Source organism: Ambystoma mexicanum, chromosome 2p, assembly GCF_040938575.1.
Source record: "Ambystoma mexicanum isolate Mex_15411 chromosome 2p, UKY_AmexF1_1, whole genome shotgun sequence".
NCBI lineage: Eukaryota > Metazoa > Chordata > Amphibia > Caudata > Ambystomatidae > Ambystoma > Ambystoma mexicanum.
In genome coordinates, this window is record NC_090923.1 from 639246108 (window position 1) to 639271816 (window position 25709).

General features: G+C 44.4%; 1 protein-coding gene across 2 annotated transcripts in view; it reads right to left on the bottom strand.

Annotated features, from left to right (window-relative positions):
- Window positions 1–25709, bottom strand: part of MST1 (macrophage stimulating 1) — a 1288434-nt gene that overhangs the window by 205327 nt on the left and 1057398 nt on the right. For both annotated transcript variants that reach the window (XM_069644177.1, XM_069644176.1), the window contains one exon: window positions 7048–7159. In XM_069644177.1, the coding sequence (XP_069500278.1) occupies window positions 7048–7159 (112 nt within the window). The remainder of the gene's footprint in view (window positions 1–7047; window positions 7160–25709) is intronic.

Consider the following 25709-nt stretch of genomic DNA (forward strand, 5'->3'; position numbering starts at 1 on the left):
GTGACCATAGACATGTCATCTTCTCTCATTGTATAGAGCTGTGCTGTCTTCAGTGAAAGGTGTGCCTGCTCACATTCTGATGGCATTGTTTAGCCCATTGCCTGCTCTTCCTTTTTACATAGGCCATGTGAGTGGAAAGACAGGAGGGGTCAGGGCCAAATATCTCAGGCCCTTAACAGGCTTGCCGTCTGCCTATGAGACACATCATAATTGGGCTTTGTTTCTACAATTTAAAAATTCTAGTCCCGCATTAGTAGACCAAACAGTATGGTGGCGATTCCCACAGGGCTGTATCGCACAACGGTAGGTCAATTTTCACTTCACTTGGTTGTAGTTGGGCCTTACCACCAGATCATCCCCCTTCCTTCTTATTGTCTAAAATAAAGACTCTGCCTAGCTCTAGGCTGGATCGCCACTACCCAATATCCTGCTCATTCTCCACAGTGTCCAGAGTCCTTTTCTGTTCTTCTCTGCACCAAAAATACCTGATGCTGCCAGGGATTTACAGGTCACCTCGAGTGGCTCTGACCCATTCGTGCGATGCCTCACTACAACACAAAGACCCCTGCTCCACATCACCTACCCTTACTGTGGGGCCTCTTTCCCAGCTATAACAGAGGGGCCTGTAAGAGGCTGAATGGGAAGCTGCCCGCGTTAGCTAATGTGGGCTGAACCCTCCCACCTATAACTCTATATAGGTGTATACTAACACTGCCTGCCATCATTCATTCCTAGGCCTTTCCCATCCCCAAGATCAGCCAACGATCAGTGAAAGCTAGTAACCATAAAACAGATATCTACCCCAGTTAAACAGTAACCCACAGTCATACCTCCCACCTCCATGCTATCCCTTCCCACACTTAGTACCTCACTCACTCCAGATAGAGTTACACCCGAAAACTACTTATTAAGCAGACAGACACCCCAGCGATCACAACAGATAAAACTGAACACTATCCAAACACAAGGCCAAACAGGTGGGCTACTGCCCCAGTGATCTCAATACCCACTCCAATCCTATCTAGGAGACAACATGCCCAGACAAAGAATTGGATGCCCCCAAAGAGACCCGGAACAAGGACCAATAATAACGGATCCACACCCTCAACCGCCGCCAACAGAAGCCGCCCCAACCTCAGACTGCACGCCACAAGAGAAAAAGTGCTATACCTCACTCCATACCTACCTATAAGTGTAGGACCATGATTCTTCAATGCCACTGACATGGCCAGACATATCAAGATCCATCTGCAACCTCAAAATAAAAGGAGAGGAACTAAGAAAAGAATGGCCTGATACCAAGGACGTGACACCTACGAGTTAGCTGGAGGAAGTTATTGTATTGTGAGGCTTGGGGGGAAGGGTGGGGTGTTGGGGTGGGAGGTAATATGGTGAAACTGTATTTGCACACTGAAATTTGGTTTAATGTATGGTAATTAAGCTGAAACTAATAAAATTGTTTTTTTTAAAAAAAACTCCTTCACCCCATATATCACAAGAACGCAAAGGCAACACCAACAACCGCATCAACTCAGGAATGATGATGAATCTGAAAGATTCAGCAACCTAACCATAAATCTAACAGGCCTATTCAACGATGAAGGAGCCTCCACCAAACTCCAACCAATCAGGGACGACAACAACACAAATACACCAACGAAACATCAAAAAGCCAAAACGTGGATCAATAAACAAACCCAACCACACCACAAAGATCCATTGCAATCTAATCGTTGCTAGGTCTATGGCCAAACATGCCACCGACATCTACGACCTCTTGTGCGATCGAGGTATCGACATCCTATTCATAAGTGAAACATCGCTTGACAACAACAACAAAATTACACTCCACAACTGCCTGCCTGAAAACCTCAAGTGTGTGCAAGCAAACAAAAAAAAAAAGAAAAGGGGTGGAGGATTGGCAATAGCCCACAAGAAACACCTAAAAATGTAAGTCGAAGACCCTCTAAACATCAAAAACTGCAAATCATTAATCCTTCGCCTATCAACAAACCCCAAAACAAACCTCAAATTCGTACTGATATACAGACCATCAACCTACGATGCGAAATTCGTGAATGCCTTCAAGGAAGCAATCACCAACATAGCCATCGAGCAGGAACACCCAATTATCCTCAGTGACTTCAACATATTGTTTGCGAAGAAAGCACAATCACAAAAAATCATTAGCCAAACAACTGGAAACAATGAAGCTACATCAATTAGTCAAAGGAGCAACCCACGCGGTGGGACTTAACTAGATGCGATCTTTGCCAACAAAAACCTCACTACCACGGCACCACCAATACAGATCCTCTGGAGCGACCACCTCATCATTCCCTTCGTGATCACACTGGCCACGCCAACAATAAAACAACCAACCTACCAACTATCATGAAAAGAAACTGGAGGACCATCAAAAATGCCACCCTAACTGAATTACTGGAAACCAACAAACCGATCACGCAAAAGAAAATGTACCCCGCTACTCAGCACCATGAAAAGGAAAAAACAAAAACTTGAACTAGAGTGGAGAAATAAAAAACAACCCTGCAAAGAAATTCCAATTCCAACAACAAATCCGCTCATACAGAAAGGAAATTCAAAATGCCAAAAGGAAATACTGCAACAACAGAATCATCGAAGCACCCAAAAAGAACTGTTTAAAATCATAAACTAAAAGAAAAAACCCTTTGGCTGCAACAACGCCCTTATACCATCACTGAGATTATGCAACGACCTTGCAGACCACTTCAAAAACAAAATCAGCACCATCCAACAGATTATACAAAGCAGACCATGCAACCCACCCATCTGACGAATGCCGGAACGAACTCTGAATCTTCCCCCAAATATCGGCAGAGACATTCCTTAAGCAGTTAAACAATAGCAACAAAACGGGCTCCCCATGGATCCCTGCCCCACCAGACATATACAAATCAATCCTCAAACAAGGAACAACCATGGAATTCTACTGAAATCTCTTCAACAACTCAATCGCAATAGGGAAAGTGCCACAATCCTTCAAATCAGCATACATCAAGTTGCTCCTCAAGGACAGCGCTGGAAACGTGAAGGACCTCCCAAATTACAGACCTATCTCCAACATCCCGTACCAAGTGAAACTACTCGAAGCATACATTTATAGAATAATCCAAGAATTCATAGAAGAACACCACCTGCAGGACCAGGCACAAGTAGGTTTCGGACCAATGAGAGGCATGGAAACAGCATTCCTTTCAATCTGGGTCGATCTAAAAGAGAACGCAGACTCTGACAAAAGCACAGCTCTGATACTTCTAGATCTTTCCGCAGCATTTGATACAGTCAACCATGACATCGTCATCGGGAGATTGGAAGAAATAGGAATGACCGACCTAGCCTTACTATGGATTAAATCCTTCCTAACAAACAGAACAGAAACCATATGGATCAAGCCCTTCAAATCCAATTCAAGAGATTCCACCTGTGGAGTACCTCAAGGATCATCCTTCTCCCCATTGCTGTTCAAAATATACTTGGCTCAATTAATCAAGATCATTAAAAGACTTGGCCTCACAGGCTACAACTACGCAGACGATACACCAATAGTCTGCAAAATACAAGACACACAAGAAGAAAAAACAACACTAGATAGCTGTCTTCATGAAATCTATAGCTGGATGAACTCAAACTACCTCAAACTCAACCCGGGCAAAACAGTAATAATGATCATTTCCACAAAAGGAGAAAACAATCACTACATCCCTTGGCCAATAGAACTTGGTACAGCGCCGGTTCCATCAATGATGGTAAAAGACCTGGGAGTCTTGATGGACAACAAACTAGGTTTAGAGCCACAAGTAAACGCTCTGATCAAGAAATGCTTCTTCCTCCCACAAGCAGCAAAAAGGCTCCTACCATACCTTTCATTCACTCACAAAACGCTCACCATCATAGCCCTCATCATGTCCAGAGTAGACTACGCCAATAGCCTATACCTAAGAATGCCAGAGCGACTTTTACAAAAATTTCAACGCATCCAAAACGCTGTGGCCAGACTCCTGCTCAAAATAGCACGAACAGAACACATCACACCAGCACTGAAATGGCTACACTGGTTACCAATAAAACAGCGAAAAACGTTCAAATCAATGTGCATAACGCACAGAGCAATCCACGGCCAAGGAGCAGAGTTCCTAAAAGAGAAAACAAACATCTACCGCCCAACCAGAAAGCTCAGATCAAGCAGCAACATCTGCCAAGAACCCAAACCATTCAACAAGAGAAAATTAGGAGGATCCTCATTCTCTCACCTTGCACCAAAATCCTGGAATGAGCTACCAAAAATCATATGTGACACAGGAGATCACCTTCTATTCAGGAAACTATTCAAAACCTAGCCCTTTGCACCATAACTAGATTGAACAACTGGGAAGCACATACGCAGAGAAACAAAAACCCAGAGAAAATCGATCCACCCAATCTTCCCAAGTTAGCTCCCGTAACCAGACGGAGGGGGAGGACCCACTCCACGCATAACACTATACCAAAAGGGAACGTAGGTAGGTTAGGATCCCACTAGGAATGAATATTGAGAAATCTGGAGGGAAGAGTAAGGATGACATGTCAGCATAACCTCTAATCCACAGAGGAAACGTTGGCAGCTAAGGATCACCAACAGGGAAATGGGTAGGAAGGTAGCAGAATCCTGTAGAATATACAGCGCCAATACAAAGACGGAGAAAAATGCTTGCCTCAACCAGGTACATAAACCTTGAAATAGCTCATAAGAAAACTGCCATCCATCACAGCCATAAACCAGAAGGACAAACTACAATCACACCCATCTACCAGATAGACAAACCACAATAGAAACCCTATAGAACAATCTAAGATGTGGAGAAAAAAGTTAATAAATAAAAATAGGAAAAAATAAATAACAAACGTCATTTTTCCTTCTACCTTTCTCACACAGAATCCAACACACTCCCTTCTCTGCACAGCAAACCGCACGTACTTTACCACATCGCTACAAACACATAACTCGCACCAGCAGCACACGGGGACCCACTTCGATTAGATAATCGCACCCGAGCTCAGCACACAGTGAAAACTGAACTGAAGTTGCCAACAGGACACCACTGCTCTCACTTTCCTACTCACACTTCACCCTACTAACCCACCCACCTCCTTTTTGTTTCAGATCCGCCATTGGTGACGGTGCGCGGTACAAATACCTTTAACATAAAATAACAAATGATTCTGTAACAGGTTAATTTGAGCCACATATGACATGTTTGTTTGGGCACCTGTGACTGGTTAACAGCATGTCCTTCCCACTTACCCATGTGTGCCTTGTAAATAGGTCAGGGATTCCAATTGTTACATCGCTCCACGTTCTAAGCTTTCAAAAGGCTTGTCTTCCATCTTGAAGTTAGGTGGAACTGCTATACCGCTTGCCTGACCTTGCCATGACAACTCACTGCATTTGATTGTCTGTCTCTTCAGTGCCCCATGTTTTCATTCTATTGCATGTGTGCTGGTCTCCTGACAATGGTCTCTTGTTCCTTAACTCAGATGTGAGAGAAAATGGTCTCGCAGCCATGTGGGAAGAGATGTAATCTTCTCCAGAAATAACTTGCAGTCCTTATTCATGGTCCTTATTCAGTCCTGTGGTCATTAGCAAACCCCATTCAACCTCAAATAATCTCAAGCCTCAAATATCTCAGCAGGCCAGGGATGATGGAGGCTCTAATTCCGCCCACCCCCTCTCTCCCCACCAATTACTACATCTGTGTGTCAAACTGCGTAGCAGTTGACTTTCCCCTGGACCTGACCAAAAGTCTCCTGATACTCCTCCTTTGGACTGCCAAATGGTACTTTGTTACAAGCCTTATGCAAAACAGACATGTTCGATCTCATTTTGATCTTATGTTCAACACGGGCACATTTCAGAACTTGAAAGGGGCCCAGTTCAGCCTATATATTTAAATAGTTAAATCATCATTGTTATAATACCTTAATAAAGCTGGATAGGCAAAATGCTTTGTGTTGTGGTAAAATCTGTCCCAGTGGTTATGTTTAAACAAATACAAGGTTTTTGGGTTTAGTGGATAGGAGGGGGAAGTTTGTGCTGACTGACATTGGTGGCAGGACCACAACCAATTTGAATATAATTAGTCCCCTTCTTTACTGGCCCAGACAGGGTAAAAGATGTGGGGCATCGACAGAAGCCCAGAGCAATGACAGCAGCAACAATTCAAAGTTGCCATCCATCACTTTTTGGCTTTAGTTTCCTAAAATGAGAGCAGATACGCCCAGAGTGTGTCTCGCTCCTTGCACCAGCGGGAACCAAGCTGCACCTTACTGTTGATGCCAAATATGGGACACACCTGTCTGGGGTGGCTTGTATATCTGTGCAGAGGGGGGTGAGGCCTAAGAGTTTAGGCTGGGCCAAGAATGATTTGTTTATGACAGATCTCCTTTTATAATGGCACAGAAGTCTAGAAACCCTTGTCCTGGAAGGTTCCCAGAGCAACAGCAGAGGTTATTAATGAAAAACCTTTCATCCATCACTGTTTGTTTTGTGTTGGTTCCCTCTTGTCTGGTCTGTGGATGATGTGATGGTCCAGATACCTAGCTTAGTTGGGCATTCAAATAGATTCATGTTAATTAATTTGACAACATGGGTATTTCAGGAAATCATTTGGAACTTTTAATGAGATCATTTATTGCCATGCACATGGAATCATGGAGATCGAACTTAGTAGGAACATAACCCATATGGCGCCTCCTAACCCTCTAGATGGAATGAAACTCCCATTTCCACGCGGTCCTTTCTTCCACTCAAGGTAAAATAGGTGGCCCACCAGTGTGAGGCTCAGTTCATGCCTTTAAAAATAATATTTAAATTTGCCACGCAGAGCCCTAGTCACCGCAACAAAAGCAGGACCTACAGGTTACTGGATTTTACAAGTTGTGGCATTACTGTCGCTTGAGGACTCCACCATATTCTTGGACTAGGTCTATGACAAACGCATTTTTCTGTAATCACTTAACTCTCACCTATTACGCAGGCTGACAGTCCAAGGGGAGTTTCCAGGAAGACCACCAATAATCCGTGACCTGAGCGCACTGCGTTCTTCTCTCTTGCCACATGATTCAAAGGTCACATTTTCTGAAAGTGAAATATAACACATAAACACAACAAATAAAAGAAAGGATGGACAACATGACTGCTCTTAATTGTTTTGTTGCTAATCTATGGATATTTGACCACCGCTCAACACTGCTGAAAATGAAAGAACTACTCTTAGAACATCATGCCAACACCAGCCATTTTGAACATGTGTACTTATAGTATAGTGCAGCATCCCCCACCCCCACAACATGGTGTCGAAGTAACCCATGCTTCACAATATTTTACGTTTCAATGCATGGGAGGAACACCTTTCAAAGCATGGGAGGAATCTCCTCTATAGCCATTGCACTTTAGTCGTGAACAAGGATTGGGCACTTAATGTTAGAGTGCGCTTTGTGTTTAGAAGCAGTTTGGCAGGTTATGCTGTCTGTCTTCCTTCATCTGTGCGGACAGTTTTTTCACGCTCTCACCTGGGAAAGGACAACTTCAACAACTCACACCGGCGCGGAGTATGGGCTGTGTGTTCAGAAGAAGCAGTTTGGCAGTTCAGCTGTTGGAGCTGCCTCTGGCATTATCTTTAAGCTACTGAAATGGAAAAGTCTAAATCTAGTCTGCTCCCGCTGCCTTGAGACTGCCACTTGTGTCCACGACTTTGACCTGGTGAGTTTCGGGAGTGTGTTCCTTTTGACTGCTGTGCGTTTATGTATGACCTGCGTAGTAGGTCTAAGCAAGTGAAAATGAGTGTCGCAATGTCAGAAACAATGCAGCTTGCTGTGCACTTACCATTACTGCAGTCTCCTGGAGAGGATATAACCAAACAATGTGCAGCCTGTGGCAGGGAAGAAAAGATTGAAGCCTAAAGCCAATAGCTGCATGTTTACGTCTTTAACTTGTTAGATCGAGTATAGTGTGTTAATACAGGCCAACATACAGCAGAACCCACATCTCCAAATGACATGCACAGAACCAACATATCAGAAGACGGTGTGTTGAGTGTGCTGGATTTTGGGAATGATCAGCTCTTGGGTGATCTTGCAAGCCTCGAGATTGCCCCGGACTTAATGGAAGCTACAACCCATGACACAGATTCCTGCCTCCACTCCTGCCCCGGTTCCTCATAGACATCGATCAGCATTGCTGAAATGTGTTAATAATGGCGGCATCTCTGCATCTGTGGGCAAAGGGCAGGACAGTCTGTTACTTGAAATAAATCTGTGCACTAGTTGCCCTATATGAAAGTCTGAAAGTGGAAACTCAGATCCATTCCACTCTGCTGGAGTCACTACTATTCAAATGTAATCATCTTGGCGTGCACAACAAATTGAAAGCATTCCTGGCAGAGAGTGTTTTGCTGCAGTCTGCTGCATCAAAACTACAGCAGAAAGATCCAGATCTGTCAACCAGCTCCATGCAGTGTGGGCGTGAGTCTCCAATCACTTGTCGGTAGACTGGCAGATTGGCCGGCAAAGAGTGTGGCTCATACAGTGTCCCTAACAGTAGTGCCAGGGAACAATCGCATGCCGTACTTGTACACAGAGGGCAGCCACTGAATGAAGTAATGGAGGAAAGTAATGACTATAACTTGGGCCCTTGATGTCTCAGATGACATCTCTGTAATGAAGGCTGCCGATATGGGGTCTTCTGTCATAAACATGCCATTTCGTGGATCCGACTGCTGCTTCCAGTGAGAAAAACCTGGTTAGGGGGCTACCTGAGGTGGGTGGAGGCCCCTGACATTGGTGGTCTATGGCTAGCTTTGTGGCCCTCGAACGATTGGTGCGCATAGCGGGTGAATTCTGGCTGCCTAACATCAAGCTCTGTGGCTTGGCTGTGGAGTGCACTAGGCCTGGATGACGAGCCCCCCGGTGCAAAGACCCGGAGTGTGTGGAGTGTGCCTTCGCGTTCAGAGTTTTGGCAGTTTCTCCTGGACTGCAGTGCCTGTCCTGTGTTTAGTGAAACTTCTGAATTGAATCTTTGCTTCCGAGGGTCACCTGTTGGAACTCTGGGCCTCATCATGAGTTGGGCGGTAACGCCGGCGCTACTGCCAAACCCCCCGGCGTTAATAGCGCGGGATCACGGGTTTGGCGGAACGGGTATTGCCAATTCCCCACTGAGCCCATTCGGGGATTCCCCATTCCCCACTGGCGGTAATAGCGCAAATTATCGGCGGATTTCCCCCCAGCTCAGAGCTGGGGAGAAATCCGCCGAAGACCTGATTTGGTGGACCCTTAAATCCAGCGGTAATAGCGCTACCGCCGGATTTAAGGGTTACAGCGAAACTCATGATGAGGCTCTCTGTCTGGACGCCTGGCAGCTTTCCTCGTCGTCTACCCAAGTAAGGCCCCTCAGCATTGGCATTTACATCAACCGCTGAGTTGCGAAGCACGGCTCGCTACTGCCTCCTCTCCTTGGAGGCTGCAGCACCCGTGTCTGCTTTTTCATCATCTCACCTCAGTGGTCTCCATACTTGTAACTTGGTGTCAGCTTTTCTACCGACTGCACCATTGTTGTGTGCTGTATTAAGGCGCACTTCCCCTTTGTACATGTATGGGCCCCACAAGCTAGCTCCCGCACCCACGTGTTTTGGGCCTGCCTTGCTGCCACCTCCTTTACTGTCATACGCCGACCTGATTGGCGGTTACTTCCACATTGGCGGCTCCGGCGCCGACGCCAATACCACTAGTTCCAGCACGTTTTCAATGTTCGTGCTGTGCAGGTCTAGTTGTTGCCTAAGATGGCGGCCACCGGGAGGTACTAATTTACTCCTCATCCGGCGACCGTTGCGTTGCAACCCCCGAATTAGGCTAACGCTTCGCTTTAGGTAAAACGCTAGTTTTCCGCTTTCTCTGCTTCTATTTAGCCGCTCTCCTTTTCCTCTGGTTCGCGACTCTTGCGTTCCGCCTTCCTTTTATTTCCTCCTTACCTTCTCTCCGGCTGCTACCCTGCCTGCTCGGCTACTCCGCAGCGAGCCTTTTTTCCTGCTTACACCTTCCACCTTCTATCCCCTCTCTTCTTGTGATACCTTGTTTATCTCAGTGCCTCTGTCTAGCATTCCTGAGATTCTGTCACGGGACATCCCTCCAACTCCTCTTCGGACTCCTCCTGCCGGCTCCATCAACTGTTACCAGACATTCGACCTCTCTGGAACTCTCCATCACAGCATCGCAGCATAAGGGTTTTTTTCTGCCGCATTGGCTTTTTCCCTTACCGGCCTGACAACGGGAACTGAGCCTCAGGACTGCTGGTTTCAGAGCATTCACTGTGGCTTCCTCTCGTGGCAGGCACTCTTCATCTAAAAAGGAGAGAGATTACCTCACACTTCGCCACCTCAGCGCTGAAGATTTGGAAGATTACGACACAGGTGAGGAGAGTGGGGAGGAAGAAAGGCTAGAAGTCAAGTCGGAACAGGTCAGATTGCAACGCCCAGATAACATAATGTCAGCTGAGGAACAGATCCAGGAACTTTGGAAGGTAATCCAGGGGATGTCACAAGAACTACAGCCTGTGAAGGCAGAAAATGCGGTATTAAAGCAACTAGTCACCACTCATGAAACCCCTCCGGTGGAACTACCAACCATGTCGCTTCCCTCTGGAAAATTTGATGGTTCTCCCAAAAAGGTTAAAGAATTCTTGGAAGCTTGCGTAGTCTATTTTACCTTCAGACCTCGTTCCTTCGCCACAGACCAATCAAAGGTTGGGTTTTTGATATCCAACATGACTGGCAATGCGCTGACATGGGCCACCCCGTTGGTAACTAGTGCCAATCCTATACTGCATGATTTTGCCAGATTCCAGACTCTATTAAAACAGATCTTCGAGAGACCAGAACTAACCTTCACAGCCTGTGAGGACTTGTTAGATGTTCGACAAGATACCTCCTATGTCTTGACCTATATATCTAATTTCAAGACTTTGGCAGTAGGGGCTGGTTGGCCAGAACAAGTCCAGTATGCCATATTCCAAAGAGGTTTAAACGAAGAGATCAAAGACGAACTCGCCAGGTCTTCTCGACCACCGACCTTTACAGACTTATCTGTATTGCAGATCGAGTATCGACTTCAGGAACGTCGATCGGAACGCCGCAGACACCGTACTGCAGTGCATCTTTCAGATTCCCGGGCTTCTGCATCGTCCTTACCCTCTTCCACCCACTCTCATGAAGAACCCATGCAGATTGGAGCTATTAGGGGCCCTCTTTCATCTGCTGAAAGAAGACGGAGAAAGGAGAAGGGACTATGTGCTTATTGTAGTTCAGAACAGCACCTTCTTAACGATTGCTCTGAGGTTCCAACCAAACAGGGAAACAAGCTCCCTTGGCACCAGTAGGGACTAGGTTCCGATGGGCTTCATGCAGTTCACGCAGTCCCTATGTTTCGCTTTCAGTCTCCGCTCCCAACGTCCAGGAAGACTCCAGACTTATGGTCATTCCAATCCTCATGAACGTCCACAGCAGATCAGTAGAATCTCTAGCCCTCTTGGATTATGGGGCTGCAGGGAACTTTGTGGACACTCTATGGGCAGAAAAGGTGGGCCTTCGCAGGCTAGTCCGCAAGGAAGATCAAAAGGTAAAAGGAGTGGATGGTACCCCACTTTTTTCAGGACCCATAACCCATAACACAGAAGAATTACATGTAACCATCTTTCAACATGCAGAGATTCTCAAATTCGATATCATACGAGCTGCTCACTTTCCTATCATACTAGGTATTACCTGGCTGAGAAAACACAATCCTCAGATAAACTGGACCAGCAATCAGTTGAGTTTTTGTTCCTCCTTTTGTAAACTTCACTGCTTCCATGTAGCCAACAAGAGTGATCTCCAGACTATCACGGTATTAGCAAGCAATCACGTGGGAGTACACGCCTTACCCCAGTATTGTTCATCATATCAAGATGTTTTCGAGGAAAAGAAGCCTGCCAGGTTACCTCCACACAGGCCTGAGGATTGCACCATAGATCTGGAACCCAATGCCCTGGTTCCTTTTGGTCGGATGTTTTCTTTAACTCAAACGGAGAAACAAGTCCTAAAGGACTATTTGGATGCCAAATTGCAGAACGGTCTCATCCAGCCTTCAAAGTCTCCAGCAGGAGCTTCTTTGTTTTTCACCAAGAAGAGAGACTCAACCGAGCTTCGGCCCTGTATAGACTAGAGGGGCCTTAATAAAGTTAACATTCGTGACCGCTACCCCATGCCACTAATAACAGATTATTGAGACTGTACAAGGGGCACGCATTTTTTACCAAGCTCGACCTCCGGAATACCACTTGCTTTGCATAGCTAAGGGGGATGAGTGGAAGACAGCCTTCTGCACCCCGTTCGGGTTATACGAATACAAGGTGATGCCGTTCGGTGTGGTGAATGCGCTGGCAATTTTTCAGCGGTTTATGGACCGAATATTGTCAGATCTATTATTGGTAACTCATCATTTACCTTGATGATATCCTAATCTATTCATCAACTTTAGAAGAACATATACTTCATGTCAAACAGGTCTTGGAGCGCCTTCAACAGTACCAACTCCTGGTCAAACCCGAGAAATGTGTCTTTGCAGTCTCATCTGTACCCTATCTCGGATACATACTGTCGGAAGAAAGAATATCCATGGATCCAAGCAAAGTCTCAGCTATACTCAGTTGATCCTCTCCTACCAATGTCAAGGAAGTGCGAAGATTCCTTGGTCTGTCGAATTTTTACAGGAGATTCATTCCCAACTTCTCTGAGATTGTTCTTCCCATCACCAAGTTGTTAAAAAAAGAGTACCAGCTCCTTTGTATGGTCTCCAGAGGTAGAACAGAGTTTTGGAGATTTGAAGAGGCTCTTCTGCTCCGCCCCCATTCTTCGTCACCCCGACCAGAATCGACAGTTTATCGTGGAAACAGACGCATCCGCCATGGCCATAGGAGCTGTCCTTCTACAAGGGTGTTGAACATCCCATAGCCTATCTCTCAAAAACACTGTCCTCCAGTCAACTAAACTATTCAGTTCTGGAAAAGGAACTGCTTGCTATGAAACAGGCTTGCGAGGAATGGCGACACTTACTCATGGGATCCCGACACAGCTTCCTCATCAGAACTGACCATAAAAATCTGAGAGTCTTGCAAAATATGGAGTGCGTCAACTCGAGGCAAGCCCGATGGGCCTACTTTTTTGCACAATATTACTTTCAAATCACCTACCCATCCAGAACTAACAACAGAGTAGCCGATGCCTTGTCTCGGAAAGATACCTCTGGTGACAGTTCTACTCTTCCCAGGGAACCAATGTTCCAAAGAAACAAGATTCTGGGACTTGTTAATACCTTCTTTCAAGAAGTCAAGACAGCTTTGGCATCCGAGATGCCTGAACTTCTACGTCAAGGAAGAAAGACCTATATTGAGAGGGACGGGTTAGTGTATTATGGTAACCGACTGTACATCCCTTCAGGTCCTTGGCGGAAGAAGATTATTAGTTGGTGTCACGATCCACCCACAGCCGGTCACAGAGAACAATACAACACCACAGAACTTGTTGCAAGATCATTTTTCTGGCCTAAGCTAAAAGAAGACGTCAAGGACTATGTTAAAGCTTGCCCGATTTGTGCCATAGCCAAATATCCATCTGGTAAACCCTTAGGGTTGCTGACTCAATCGGAGATGCCTACACGCCCCTGGGGACTCATTTCTACGGACTTCATAGTCGACCTACCGGTATCTAACTCTTGTACGTGCATCATGGTAACTATAGACACTTTTACCAAATTGGTACATTTTTCTCCTTTACAGGGTTTACAGGGTTGGCTACGAAGATGGCAGAGACTTTTGCTCAGGACATCTTTCGACTACACGGCCTTCCGGATAGGATAATCTCAGACCGAGGCAGCCAGTACATCTCCAACTTCTGGAAGGCTCTCTGTTCCCGCATTGGAGTCAAAAGTGCTCTTTCCTCTGGTTTCCATCCTCAGTCTAATGGCCAGACGGAACGACTCAATGCTAGCTTAGAGCAGTATCTGCGGTGCTACAGTAACCAGTACCAAGACAACTGTGTTTCATTACTGCCAACAGCAGAGTTTACATACAACAACTCAAAGCACTCAGCTATCAGTCAAACACCATTCTTTTGTACATATGGGGTTCATCCAAGATCCTTTCTTCCAATTCTTCACATTCCTACTAACTCTCCTACAGCGGAAGCTGTACTTCAGTCCATAGCAGAAGCTCACATCTCTGCCAAGCACTGCCTGGAGATGAGTAGGAAACAGAACAAAGAACAGGCCGACAAACATCACAAGGATTGTCCTAATTGGAAAAAAGGGGACAAAGTTTGGCTTTCTACTAAGTTCTTACCTAAATGGGTTCACTCTTCTAAGCTTTCACCTCGCTTTCTGGGTCCTTTTTCCATCCTATCTAAGATCAACCCAGTCTCCTATAGGTTAGATCTACCCTCCAATCTCAGTCGCATACATCCTGTTTTTCACTCTTCCCTTCTTAAGCCTTTCGTCCCAGACACATACCAGAGATCAGTTCCCCATCAAACCTTTGCACGTCCCAGTGGCAAAGATGAATATGAGGTCTCTGCCATCCGTGACTCCAGATATTACAAGGGACGTTTGGAATACTTACTTTCGTGGAAGGGATACCCTGAGTCGGAGGACCCGCTTCTCACGTACATGCCCCTAGGTTGTTAAGCCACTTTCATCATTTATACCCCAGTAAGCCCGGAGTACTCCGCATTGGAAGGGGGCATACTGTCACAGGGCGACCTGATTGGCGTTTACTTCCGCGTTGCCTAAGATGGTACTAATTCACTCCTCTTCCGGCTACAATTGCGTTGCAACCCCCGAATTAGGCTAACGCTTCTCTTTGGGTAAAATGCTAGTTTTCGCTTTCTCAGCTTCTATTTAGCCGCTCTCCTTTTCCTCTGGTTCGTGCCTCTTGCGTTCCGCCTTCCTTTAATTTCCTCCTTACCTTCTCTCCGGCTGCTACCCTGCCTGCTCGGCTACTCCGCGGCAAGCCTTTTTTTCTGCTTACACCTTCCGCCTTCTATCCCCTCTCTTCTTGTGATACCTTGTTTATCTCAGTGCCTCTGTCTAGCATTCCTGAGATTCTGTTACGGGACATCCCTCCAACTCCTCTTCGGACTCCTCCTGCCGGCTCCATCAGCTGTTACCAGACATTCGACCTCTCTGAAACTCTCTCGCATCGCAGCATAAGGGTTTTTTCTGCCGCATTGGCCTTTTCCCTTACCGGCCTGACTACGGGAACGGAGCCTCAGGACTGCTGGTTTCAGAGCATTCACTGTGGCTTCCTCTCGTGGCAGGCACTCTTCATCTAAAAAGGAGAGAGATTACCACACACATCGCCACGTCAGCCCTGAAGATTTGGAAGATTACAACACAGGTGAGGAGAGTGGGGAGGAAGAAAGGCTAGAAGTCAAGTCGGAACAGGTCATTTAACCACAACACGGTGTCAGCATTTGCTACTGACCGCTGCACCAGCTTTGTGTTCGCACAGTGATGGCATGTTTCACCTTGGCCTCAGCACAACTTTGATCTGTTGAACCTCCAGTGAGTGATGGCTTTCCTTATGCCTCCTCCTCTTGCACTATGATCTATCTGTACTTATCTCACTTTGCATGTCCTTCTCTACCATCTCTCTGCTTTATGTACATGCTGTTAGCTGTGTATTGTTCTTTTTTTAGAATCTTGCATCCTATTTTCACTGCATTTGTGCCTTTTCCTTGTGTTAGACCAGAAATGCAACCCTATAGTCAAATGATATGTATAATATGTTGGCCAGAAGCCAATCGCATCATGTGACAAACATCGCAATCCTAGAATCGTCAATGTAACCAAAGGGTGTCCATTTTGTGAAATCTCGGCCATTTACTTTTTCTCTTCTGTCAAAACGCTTTGCAAATGTATTCTATGCTTTAGACTCACACACCGTGCGGGGCCACGGCTTGAACACTGAAATACTAACAGACATGAATTTCAAACTATGCAGAAATACATTGTTTTTCTCTCTCACTAAGTCCTTGAAGTTGAGCAGAAGCCGCATCTAATCAGTAGTCCAGGTGCCGGTTTGTCTTGCAAGCGATGTTGTAAAAGGCAGTTAAACATTAATTATATTCTCCTAGCGGTGCTCCTTTACGGAGAGTGGTATTTTCTGCTTCAGAACTATCTGACCATTAGCACATTAGCCGAAACACACAGATAACGTAGTAAGGAATGTTTCACTGCTAAGAATACGATATCCTTGCCGAGCCAGAGCTCCATGTTCCCCATAACAGAAAGCTGTCTCTGCTGCCTTTGCTAAAATAACTATGTTTAGGCTGAATGAAGACTTGTCATAACGTGTCAATTGTCAATCACTGAACCCTAGCCTGTATGACATGTATAAGGGCGGGTCGAATTGCCTTAACAAAGGATATGTCTAATGTATATACATTGCTGCTTGAGCGCTGTTCGCTCTCTCTCGCATCTCACAGTGTTTAGGAACACACGTTGTGAGGCGTTGAAACCCAGTCAGCCGACTGAGAGACAGGGGTTGGAACTAGTACCTATTCCAATTGACCAGAAAGGGCCCTACGTACAAATGAAGGTAGGGAATAGGGAGCACATTTTTTTAGTGGACACAGGTGCACAAAAATGTTCAATTGATCATCAGCGGGTTCCAGAAATACCGCTGTCAGGGCATAAAAATTTCTCAGTAGGGTTCTCAGGTATGCCAGTAATTAGTCCAGTGCCACAACAAGTACCTATAACACTAGGTCTATTTACAGAGCCTTGCCCATTTCTTTTGACAAAAAATTGCAGCGAATATTTGTTGGGATTAAATTTGTTGAATAAATTGAATGAGGTCATTTATTGTTCTCCTGATGGAGTGTATTTGACAATTTCGCCACAAAAGACTCCTCTATCACAATTTGTATCTAAGCCACTACCAACCAAATTGAGTAAAGTACCGGCTTGTATATGGGCAGTGAACGACAATGATGTTGGTTGTTTAAAAGTAGAGCCAGTGAAAATTGTTCTGAAAGAAGGAATTACATTGCTGCATATTCCGCAGTATAAAATTTCGACTGAGGGAGAAAAAGCATTGAAATGCATTGTATCATTAATTAAAAGAAACGTAATTGAAGAAACTTCTGGTATCATTTGCAATAGTCAGATTCTTCCGGTTTACAAGAAAGGAGGTAATGATATACCTTACCGTTTTATAATTGGTTTACACGGAGTGAATAAAGTGGTTGATCCGCAATTTCTATTAGTCCCGGATGGGACTACAATTTAGACTACGATTCCAGCCTCTGAATCATATTTTAGTGTAATTGATTTGAAAAACGTATATTTTAGCATCCCAGTGTATCCAGATAGTAGATATTTGTTTGCTTTGACACTAGGAGTACGTTCATTTACATTCACACAAATTCCACAGGGTTACACGGAGAGTCCAATTATTTATAGTAGAGCTTTGAAGGAACAACTAGATATGCTTGAACTACCAACAGGTTGCATATTATTACATTACATAGATGACCTGTTAATAGCCGCAGACACAGAAGAAATTTGTAAAGAAAGCACAGTTGCATTATTGAAACATTTAGCAGCGCATGGAAATAAAGCTTTGCTAAAAAGATTCCAGTATTGTCGAAAGGAAGTGGTCTACTTGGGCTACCTTCTTTCAAAGCATGGAAGAAGATTGACACCAGAAAGAACAGAAAGCATCTCTGATATGCCTACGAAGAAAGAAGTCAGGGCTTTAATTTGCATGTCTTCATATTGTAGGCAGTGGATTTCTAACTTTTCAATGATCGTGAAATTAATAATGCATTGACAAGGCAGGATGTTACCTTACCTTTGCCATGGAACATGGAATGTCAAGAAGCATTTGACCTGCTCAAAGCTGCATTGTGTTCAGCTCCAGTTTTGGGCACTCCAAATTACGACAAGAGTTTTAAGTTATTTGTGCATGGAAACAATGGATGTGCTTTGGCCGTTTTGACTCAGGAACACGGGGAGAGGAATAGACCATGCAGCTACTTCTCTTCCACGCTGGATCCTGTTGCATATGCTTTGCTGCGTTTTTTGTGAGCTGTTGCTACAGCTGATGCGTCAGTAAAACAAACTGAGAGAATGTTTTTAGGTCACTCTTTAACTGTAATGGTACCTCATTCAGTGGACATTCTTTTAAATAGAACACAGACACAACATCTTACATCAGCCAGATTAACAAGGTATGAAATTGTTCTATTTGCACCGCATATCCAAATTAAGAGATGTTGCGCTTTAAATCGGGCCCAGTTAATGCTTCCTCCAAATGAGAAAGGGGTGGAAAACAATTCCTCCATGATTGCTTAATGGTTACTGAGCAAGAGACAAAAGGACTGACACCCCGCAGAAACAGCCAGATGGAGAACTGTTTTGTGACGGTTCTGGTTTTAAATTACCAGATGGCACATCAACTGCTGCTTATGCCATCACTACACCGAAAACTATTATAGAAAGCAAACGAATCCCATATAACTCAGCACAAGCTGCAGAAATAATAGCATTAACAAGAGCATGTGAAATTTCTGCAAACCTCAATATAAACATATATACCGACAGTCAGTATGCCTTTGGGGTGGTACACAATTTTGGTTGATTATGGGCTGAAAGGGGTTTCCTGACATCACACGGAACCAAACTCCAACATGGCATTTTAAAAGTGAGACTGTTGTCAGCACTTCCGCTTCCCAAGCGATTAGCAATAATGAAATGTGAAGCACATAAAAAAGTAACATGTAAAGTTGGAAAGGGAAACGCATTTGCAGACAAAATTGCGAAACAAACTGCCACTGATTTACACACAAAGATGTACGCTGCATGATAGAAAATTGAATTGCAACAGTTAAGGAGATCCAAGAAGTAGCTACTGTAGATGAAATAAAAAATTGGTCTGATGGCCCAGCAGAATTAGATTCTGTGGGTTGTTGGGTGGACAAACAAAATAACCGATGCATGTTGCCAAATGCCTATGTGATGGCAATGGTCACTATGGCCCACAGTCCGACACACATATGTGCTAGAAAAATGATTCAACACCTGGATTCTGTATAGCAGAATCCACACTTTAGAAAAACTGCTGAGAGATTGGTTCAGAATTGCATGACTTGTTTACAACAACATTGGAAAGGGAACAGTGACACCAGTAGGAAGTTTTGGCTCGCCGTCCTTGCCATTTGAAGTCATCCATTTTGATTTCCTAGAAATGGATAGGTGCCAAAACTATAAGTATGTCCTCTTGGTGGTCTGCGCATTCAGCAAATGGGTAGATGCCTATCCCCTGAAAGATTGTACAGCTATGTCCACAGCTAAGGCCATGCTAAAAGAATATTTTCCCCGATTCGGGCTACCCCGTGTCATATGGTCAGACAATGGGCTGCACTTTATTGCAGCCCTGATATTGCAAATTAGCACAGGTCTCCAAATTGATAAACGAGTTCATTCGGCAGACACCCAATGAGTGCCGGTTTGGTAGAACGTCAAAACGGTATCTTGAAACACAAGTTGAGTAAAATGTTTTCCTTTTCCACACAGCCAATCCTTAACTCAACTCGCCTGCCCTTTGGTTACAACATTTTGCAACCAAACCTACCTCCAATCAACCTTGCTCGCTCCACCTGAGAAACCACAGATTGCGATCCAGATTCCCTCATATACCACGATCCCATCATAATACTCACCGACGCCTAACCATCATCCCACCTTCGACTGTGCAGGCACAGCCCGACCACCCCAAGACCCCTTTAAAAAAAGAGGTAAAGAGAGCTCTCATTAATGCTAGATCCCTTCCGGCCCACGCTGTTGACATCGCAGATCTCATCACATCACAAAACCTTGACTTCATCGCCATCACGGAAACATGGCTACATGCAGCCTCAGGTCCTCTATTGGCATTAGCTATCCCAGACGGATACTCCATTATCAGAAGCAACCGCTACTCTAACCTTTCTAAAGGAGGCGGCTTGCACTTATTCAGAAAGACGACATCAACAGGAGATTAATTCCTAACACACAACTTTGCTGAGTCTTTATCAGTCAAACTCTCTCTATCCCACACGAACACAGCCTCACTGCACCTCATCTACAGACCTCCAGGCCCTCTCTCTTCATTCTCTGATGACATCATGCCCATCCTCACCGACAACACTAAACCAACTCCCAAGTCTTACTACTTGGTGACCTCAATCCCGGACTACTGGACCCTAAGGACCTCCATGCCGTCGAGATTGCCAGTAATATTTCCAACCTGGGATTCTCTCATCGCATTCACGAACCTACCCATGACAAGGGAAGAACGATCGACTGGATTGCTGACCTAAACTGGAACACGCTTATTAGCTCCAACTCCCCGTGAGCTTGGTCTGACCACCACATTATCATCTTTAACATACCTGCCAATGACCCACGTGCCAAACCTAATATTGCACCTTCCATACCCACAAGAAACAAAAAGGACATCACCAGGGACAAACTGCTCACTCTCATCTTGCCTATACTTAATACTTGTGCTTCGGTACATGATGACCCGACAGTCCTAGTGGACACCTTTAACCAAACCCTACTCAAAGCTATTAATACCATAGCACCTCTCAAATTAAGGAAATTTGAACAGTGCGCCCACCTGAACACGTGGTTCACTCCACATCTTAGAATATTACGCAAAGAAAAACATAATGCAGAAGCTCTTTGGAAAAGTCTCCCATGCGAGACCAATAGAGACAACCTCTTTATAGCATCTCTTAACTACAAGGAAGCTATTGTACAAGCAAAAAAAAGACATACAACCAACGTATCTGACAAGCAGAATCTAATATGAAGGAGTTATTCAAAATTCTTAAAGAACTAGAATCCCCCTCTTCCATCCCCGATACATGCAGCAAAGACCGCACGTGGTGCAACAATATTCAAAAAGCCCTCCTCACCAAAATAACTACCCTACAGTCTAAAATTAATGCCAAGCAAAGTTGTCTACAAACCAATTCCCAAACGAAATTCTTGACCAGTAATACTACCACCTCCACATTCACTCATACACTGTTTAGCTTTGCTCCTCTTACCATCCTAGAGGTAGAAAGCATCATTAGTAAATTGAAACCCTCCAATTGTCAGGGTGATTCCTGGCCTGCCACTATCATCAAGGAATACGCGCATGAACTTGCCCCTTTCATCACCACCTTTATCAATTCCTCATTTCATTTGGGCACGGTCCCTGACAACCTCAAGGATGCTTGGGTCATCCCTTTGCTGAAAAAAAACTACCTTGGACCCTAGCATACCTACCAACTACAGACGCATCACTACAGTACCATTCCTTCCGAAAATCTTGGATAGAGCAGCATATCTACAGATTCAGACGTACTTAGAAACTAACAATCTACTCGGCACAAGACAGTCTGGACTTCGACCTAAGCACGGGACGGAAACAGCCCTATTAGATCTCAAAACTCAAATTGAGGACTTAAAAGACAATGGCAAAATGGCCTTATTATTACTACTTGACTTATAGGCAGCCTTTGACTTGGTGAACCACCAAATCATCTGTCATCACTTGAAATCAGCTGCCCACTTCTCTGAAAAAGCCACCAAATGGATCAGTTCCTTCCTGGACAATAGAGACATGAGGGTATTCTCACCCACTTCATCTGCGGATCTGACACCAGTGCCGTGTGGGGTGCCTCAAGGCTCCTGCGTCTCAACAACGCTTTATAGTGTATTCACCAAACCTTTGTTCAATGTACTCGATTAACTGGGTGTCACTTATACCAACTACGCCGATGACACCCAGATACTCATTATCGTCACTGGTGATTACAAGGTGTACTATAAAGCATTGAACGATATCCATCAAGTCATTCAAGCCTGGATGGCATCCATGAGCTATGTCTTAATGACAAGACAGAGCTTCTCATCTTGGGCTCCCAACAACGACTGAACAGGCTCGACCCATCGTTCAAAACCTTCAACATTGACGGCAATTCCATTAAACATTAGGAATCCATCTTGATTCCACATTATCACTCAACAGACAAACTAATGCTGTTGTCTCTGCCTCTGCATACACATGCAAGCTCATCACAGCATGCTGCCCCTTCCTTTCCACACAGAACTGCATTACTCTGGCCAGGACATTGGTTATATCCAAACTCGATTATTGCAATGCCTTATATCAAGGGACCAACCAAAGTAACCTAAAGGTTCTCAAAATAATGCCATCAGAGCGGCCCTCAACATCGCCAGATCCGCACACATCTCCGAAACAAGAAGAAGTCTACACTGGCTTTCAGTAACACAAAGAATATCTTTGAAATATCTCTCCCTCACACACAAATGTTTGAACAACCAGGCCCCCCCATCTACCTAGCTTCTCGCTTCTCTCCGTACTTGCCTACCCGGCCACTCAGATCATCTCAAGCACACTGCTTGACCATCCCCAGATACAAACTGCAGAAAGCAGGTGGTGCAAGCTTCCCAGTTCTTGCTTCCAAACTATGGAACTCGCTTCCACTAACCATCAGATCTGAATCCTCTCCGACCTTATTCAAACAAAAAACTAAACTCTGGTTATCCACCACACAAGACTAACCCCTACTTGCGTTTGTAATTAAATTCCATATCTTAACTTTTAGATATTGTTGTATATTATATATTGACTATAATGCAATAGTCTATATAGTGAACACCCTCAATAACATCAAGTTCCTACCTTGTATATTGTGCTTACTATGTATTGTATATATTTTGCCTTTTCTGCTCTCACGCATCTTTCTCCTCACTGTAACCCATGTTTACTTTTATGAATAATTTTACGAAACCATCACTCTGTAACTGTCTAACCTGTACTAATGTTGTACCAAGATATGCGCCCGGATGCCCTTGGGCCTGGTGCGCTATACAAATAAAATAAATACAATTTGAAATGGCACGATGCTAGCTTTACTTTGCATGCGAACAGCTTTACAGGCGAGGACTAGTCTCTCCCCATATGAAATTGTCATGGGGAGACCAGCAAACGTCTGGAACATGCCTCGACCAAAACGGTTGAGGGATATTAAATATCCATTACTTATTGATTACTGCCAACTGTTGACTCAAAGCTTGCGTCTGATTCATCAGCAGGTGCAGGAGGATCTTCCTGTCAGATATACCGGCCCAGTACATTGTCTGCAGCCTGGCGACTAGACTCTGGTTAAAAACATTGAAAGAAAATCTTCGCTTGCACCACGCTGGATGGGACCCTTCCAGGTGCTACTGGCTACGCAGACTTCAGTCCGAGTGAATGGCCGCAAGCACTGGATCCACGCAACACACACAAAAAGAGTTTTGTTTCCTTTGCCACATGAGAAAGAGATTGATGATCCAGACGTTGAAAGAAAGACAGCTGTACTTGATCACAAAGATATCATCGCCAGTTCCCTGTCAGAAGTACTTCCTAAGCACGGGAAAGGGCCTGGGGAGATTGCAACGAAGATCGAAAGGCCAAAGTTGCCTCAACTTTGTCAGACTACTGCCTTATCATCACGCAGTGCATCACAAGTTGGCACTGATCCTGCATCTGGAAATGAGTGCACTGTTCATCGATCATACTGTATCTGGCGCTGTAAGGTACAATCTATGTTCACAAAAAACGGAAGTGATCAGCTTTTGTTTCGCCTTTGTTCCTAGCTCACGGATGAAGCTGGGAACAGAGGACTAGGGAAAAGGAGCGTATGAGCTGTATCAAGTTGAAAGCTCTAACACGCGGCTTCCCGGTGCTACCATTGAAAGTGAAGGCCTTTGCAACCTAGCGCGGACAAGAGGGGGCAAATGGTACCGACACTATAAAATTGATACTTGCTTCTGCCTTTTTGGAGATCTGTGGAGATTAACATCAGCTTGCTATCATCTATAAGCAGGCTAGTCTGGACTGGCCTGAACGTTTTTTGCTAACGTGTGTTGCTGTGGCGAAGACACTGAAAAACTTTTCCTGAGATAAACATTACAGACAATGCCTATATTCGCTCCTGCTCCCTCCTGTACCGATGCTGTTGATGATATAGAGCTATAGATTAAGCCTACTCCAAGAAAGACATGGTTCGGAAAGAATAATATGCTAATGATTATAATACCGCTTTGCATCTTGATTACACTGGTCCCAATATTTTGGTATCTAGAAACTGTGCATCCCTTAAACTCTCTCCTGACTGCTACCAATGCTCCTACCATGAGAAGCCCAGTACATGTGCTCTCTTATACTCTCCCTTCACAAGAAGTGAAACAAAGAAAAGGATATGATAATAATACATTGCTACTGATTATGAATATGACCGATGCTATCCTGAATAGGTCCAATTGTTGGGTTTGTTCCCATTTACCCCAGCACGGGGAAAGAGGAATGGGTTGGTATGTACATACTTTGCAACTTAATACCGCCTGTTATGCATCATTAAGAGCGCTATTTTTTGGAAAATGGAATGATAGTATCACTGGTCAGTTTGATGGAACAAACATAAATGAATTTGAAAGATTGGTATTGTAACCGTTGGGTTGTTCCTTATTTACAAGCAGAAGCAAAATAAAACTGGTAACAACAAATCCAGTAGAGAGATTCTCTAGGCCTTACCCGTCCCTAATCACCTTTAAAATAACTCCGATAGGAAATAGCGATGATGTGCCTCCCTCGTATACTATTAATCATAGTCCACGTTCTGTCCCATTTTGCTTACGGGAAAAAGGTTCCTACCCAGTGGGAACATTCAGTAGATGCATGAATATTACTGTACTTGAACAAGAAGAAAAACCATTATATATAGGAGGTTCTGTCTATTTTATATGTGGAGATCAGGCCTATCAATGGTTACCTACAACTTGGGAAGGGACCTGTTTTTAGGTATACTTTTACCTGGTGTATTTATTTCCAAAACTTCTGAAATAGCAAAATTATCTAGATCTCGGCCACAATGAGATGATACCGCAGGACAGATAGCTGGGGAATCATTTATACCATTTACGGGATAAGCAATAAACTCATGGAATCCAAGAAAACTGTCCAGGTTGTTAGAAAAAACGATAAATGGGACAACAGATATACTCTATAAAATGACATTGGAACAAAAAGCAATCAGATTAATTTCACTTCAAAATAGAATGGTGCTTGATATGATTTTGGCTGATCGTGGAGGAGTATGCAAATTGGTGGGGTCAGCGTGCTGTGTATTCATAAGTGACTCCTCCCCCACGATATTTGAAGCAATTAAGAAATTGCATGTCCTAAGTTCTGAAATTCATGTTCCCCATAGGTGGTTGGAATCGGAATATAAGTTCATGGTTTTGGGAACTGCTACGATCATGGGGATGGAAACTAATTGCAATTTTGGTTATGATATTTGGAATCCTCATATTCTGCTGTTGTTGCATACAATGCCTGCCAGTCCTCTGCTCCCAAATTTCAAATGAGTGTTCATGCAATTAGTACAAAACCTCCTTGCATGTTAATTGAAGGTGCATGACACGAAAATGAGATAATTGAAAGAATTTATGGCAATTAATATTGCTGATGACGATTATAGCGACATGGGTAGTTC